Below are 2702 nucleotides of genomic sequence, written 5' to 3'. Positions count from 1 at the left end.
CCTTTGACCCTTACCTCCATAATCTTCCGCACAGCCAAAAAAATGTACAAAACATATATGACATACCCGAAAACTAAATATTTGTATATGGTCCGTTTATTAATAATTCCTAAAATGTAGCAGTATGTGTCAATATTTTTTCACAATTTGTTCGACGTCCGAAAATAGTTCTGACCGGATATCGCGGAAGGAGGTGTTGTTCGGTCAACCTTCAGAAGTTTCTCACTGATGTAATACTGTAGTTTGAAGACAGGTACAACATGAGTCAACTTTTTCTCACCACAGCCAGGTTACTTCGGACGCAGGGGCGGCGATCGGCCTTCCTGCGGGCCCTGAGCAGTGAAGCGGCGGACACGGGCAGCCGCGAGCACATCGACGGGCTGGTAAAGAAGGACAAGGTGGTGGTTTTCATGAAGGGGGTTCCAGAGCAGCCCATGTGCGGCTTCAGTAACGCCGTGGTACAGATCTTCAGGATGCACGGAGTCGACAACTACTCCGCCTACAACGTCTTAGAAGACGAGAATCTTAGACAAGGTAAAAGTTTAAAGACGGATCTCTGGCATTTTGTTGTCTGGAAGGCAATGATTAGGTTCAAACTATAATCCAGCTGGATGACATGCCGTTATGCAAGGCAACGTCCTTGCGGTCATCCCAGGTCAGATTGGGCAGTACCAAATATGGGCTAGAGGTAGGGGTGTGTGTAAAATGATGACTATGTGGGTATGTAACAATGGAGCATAAGGTTTACAAATTACATGATCATGCTCTCTCGTCCATGATGGCTTGGTGGTCTGGTGTTCTTATTACAAACACAGAAAAATGTTATCATGAAAGTTCATCTGTTTTGGTAGATACATGTTACAGAAAAATGTTGTCTGGCAGAATGAATTAGAAATGGTGGAATGACCTTGTGTTCATGTGAAGGTGCCAACTGGCAGGTACCCTGCCAGCTCTATGTATGGTGGAATTTGACTATTTTGACAACTGTTTTTGCCATCAGGTATCAAGGACTACAGCAGCTGGCCGACCATCCCACAAGTCTTCCTGAGTGGTGAGTTTGTGGGCGGCTGTGACATCTTGCTGCAGATGCACCAGAACGGAGACCTGGTGGAGGAACTGCAGAAAGTCGGCATCAGGTCGGCTCTGTTGGACAAACAACCAGACTCAGACAAGGACAAACAATAAAATGGACATGTGGACCTCATTCTAATGTCTCCTGGCAGAATCAGGAGTGGCATCATCCCAGATATGGACTCAAACATAAAAAATTTAAAGAAGTGAGGACAGCCATTTAGGAGTCATTATAGCAACCATGTGATGTCAAGCCTTGCCTCCACAAAAACAAGCCAGGCGCAGCAGCATTTTCCTAGCCCAACATCCAGCCATGTTCAGCTTGTGTTTTCTTCCAAACAAGGTAGAGGGAATTTACTTGGACACTAGCCAAACATGGATGGATCTCAGACAAGTATTTTCATGTTATATGTATTCAATTTTCATTAAAGGCAATATATAAATGTTCTAATGGTTTACTGGAGCTCGAACAGACAAGTGTACCATTCACATTTACATAAAAGATACATGTATGCAGAAAATATTGAGGGTGACAGTTGTGATTTTCCAATCTTACTACATGTACTATTAGTATTAGTTTGTGCTTATTTTAAAACAGTAGGTGATTACCTGGCCTGTGATAGGTTTGTAAATATTAAACTGAAACTTTCATGCTAACTTGTGTGTTACACTGTACCCTGTAATTAACTTTCCTTATATCTGGTGCATCTGAGCACACTTTGTACATGTATCTTTACTTTCTCCTCACTGTCTTTCAGTTATCCTAGACTTTATGGGGGAAAGTCCCATAAGATCTGAATAGGTTTACCTCTTTAAACAGAAAGGTAATTCTAAAGCTGCCTTGTATGTTGCACTAGTCAGTTGCAGTTAGCTGTTACATTGATATTACAATGGAAGTGATTATACAGAAACATGCAGTTTGATTTGGTTTGGTCACATGGACAATACATTTGAATTTGAAGTTGAACCATACAACTGGTGAACTGTCATACCTATGTAGGACCCCATGTAGTATAGGGAAATGCAGGGTGGGTTGGAAACTGAAGTTTTGGTCACTGAACACACCAAGGTATACCCCTCCTCTTCTTAAGGTATGTATGTGCTCAAGGTGGTTTGTTGTCAAGTATATTAAAAATTTAAAGGTGTGCAATATGGTCTCTGAGGGACTGCAATTCCTGCCTGTAGCATACAGAACTGGGATTACAATTCCATCATGCAGGGTGAAATTTAAGCTCCTAGGCCAGAAGAAGGATTACTATTCACTGGAGGGTGAAGAAATGCAAATATGCAGTCAGACTTTTAGTCTGCTTTTCTACAGGTTGTTTAATATGGTATTGCCACTGCACTATGTTGGTCAAGTGTGATAGGAATCATTCATTTCCAACTGTGTTTACAGAAAGTTACAGACGTGTATACTAAACAACCTGTAGCTGCATGGTTCTGACGGCATGACTATGCAATATTTTGCCTGTGCTATCCAGGTTTATGCACTGTTTGTTTTTGCAAAGTATTTTATGAAAACGTTTGGTGCTAATATTGTGGGATCAATGTGTAGTAAAATCAAATTAAACTCCAAAGGCTGTGCTGGGTGATTCTAATAAACATATCTAATCATTATTCATTTAAGGTTG

General features: G+C 41.3%; 1 protein-coding gene across 1 annotated transcript; it reads left to right on the top strand.

The window, feature by feature from the left end:
- The first annotated feature begins 165 nt into the window (after positions 1-165).
- On the top strand, positions 166-2041 carry LOC109465747 (glutaredoxin-related protein 5, mitochondrial-like). The gene is made up of 2 exons (XM_019763166.1): positions 166-534; positions 1001-2041. The coding sequence occupies exons 1-2, from the start codon at positions 261-263 to the stop codon at positions 1183-1185; spliced, it is 459 nt and encodes a 152-aa protein (XP_019618725.1). The 5' UTR covers positions 166-260; the 3' UTR covers positions 1186-2041.
- The last annotated feature ends 661 nt before the right edge of the window (positions 2042-2702 follow it).

The sequence above is a fragment of the Branchiostoma belcheri genome, unplaced genomic scaffold (genome assembly GCF_001625305.1).
Source record: "Branchiostoma belcheri isolate BF01 breed outbred unplaced genomic scaffold, Haploidv18h27 scaffold157, whole genome shotgun sequence".
Classification (NCBI taxonomy): domain Eukaryota; kingdom Metazoa; phylum Chordata; class Leptocardii; order Amphioxiformes; family Branchiostomatidae; genus Branchiostoma; species Branchiostoma belcheri.
Note: the sequence above shows the minus strand (reverse complement) of the source record. Positions and strands in the feature narration are given on the sequence as shown.

Excerpts from the sequence above, each read along its gene's own strand:
- LOC109465747 (XM_019763166.1), top strand. The coding sequence starts at position 261 with ATGAGTCAACTTTTTCTCACCACAGCCAGGTTACTTCGGACGCAGGGG. Across the intron at positions 535-1,000 it reads AGACGAGAATCTTAGACAAG|GTATCAAGGACTACAGCAGC; the intron begins GTAAAAGTTTAA and ends TTTTGCCATCAG.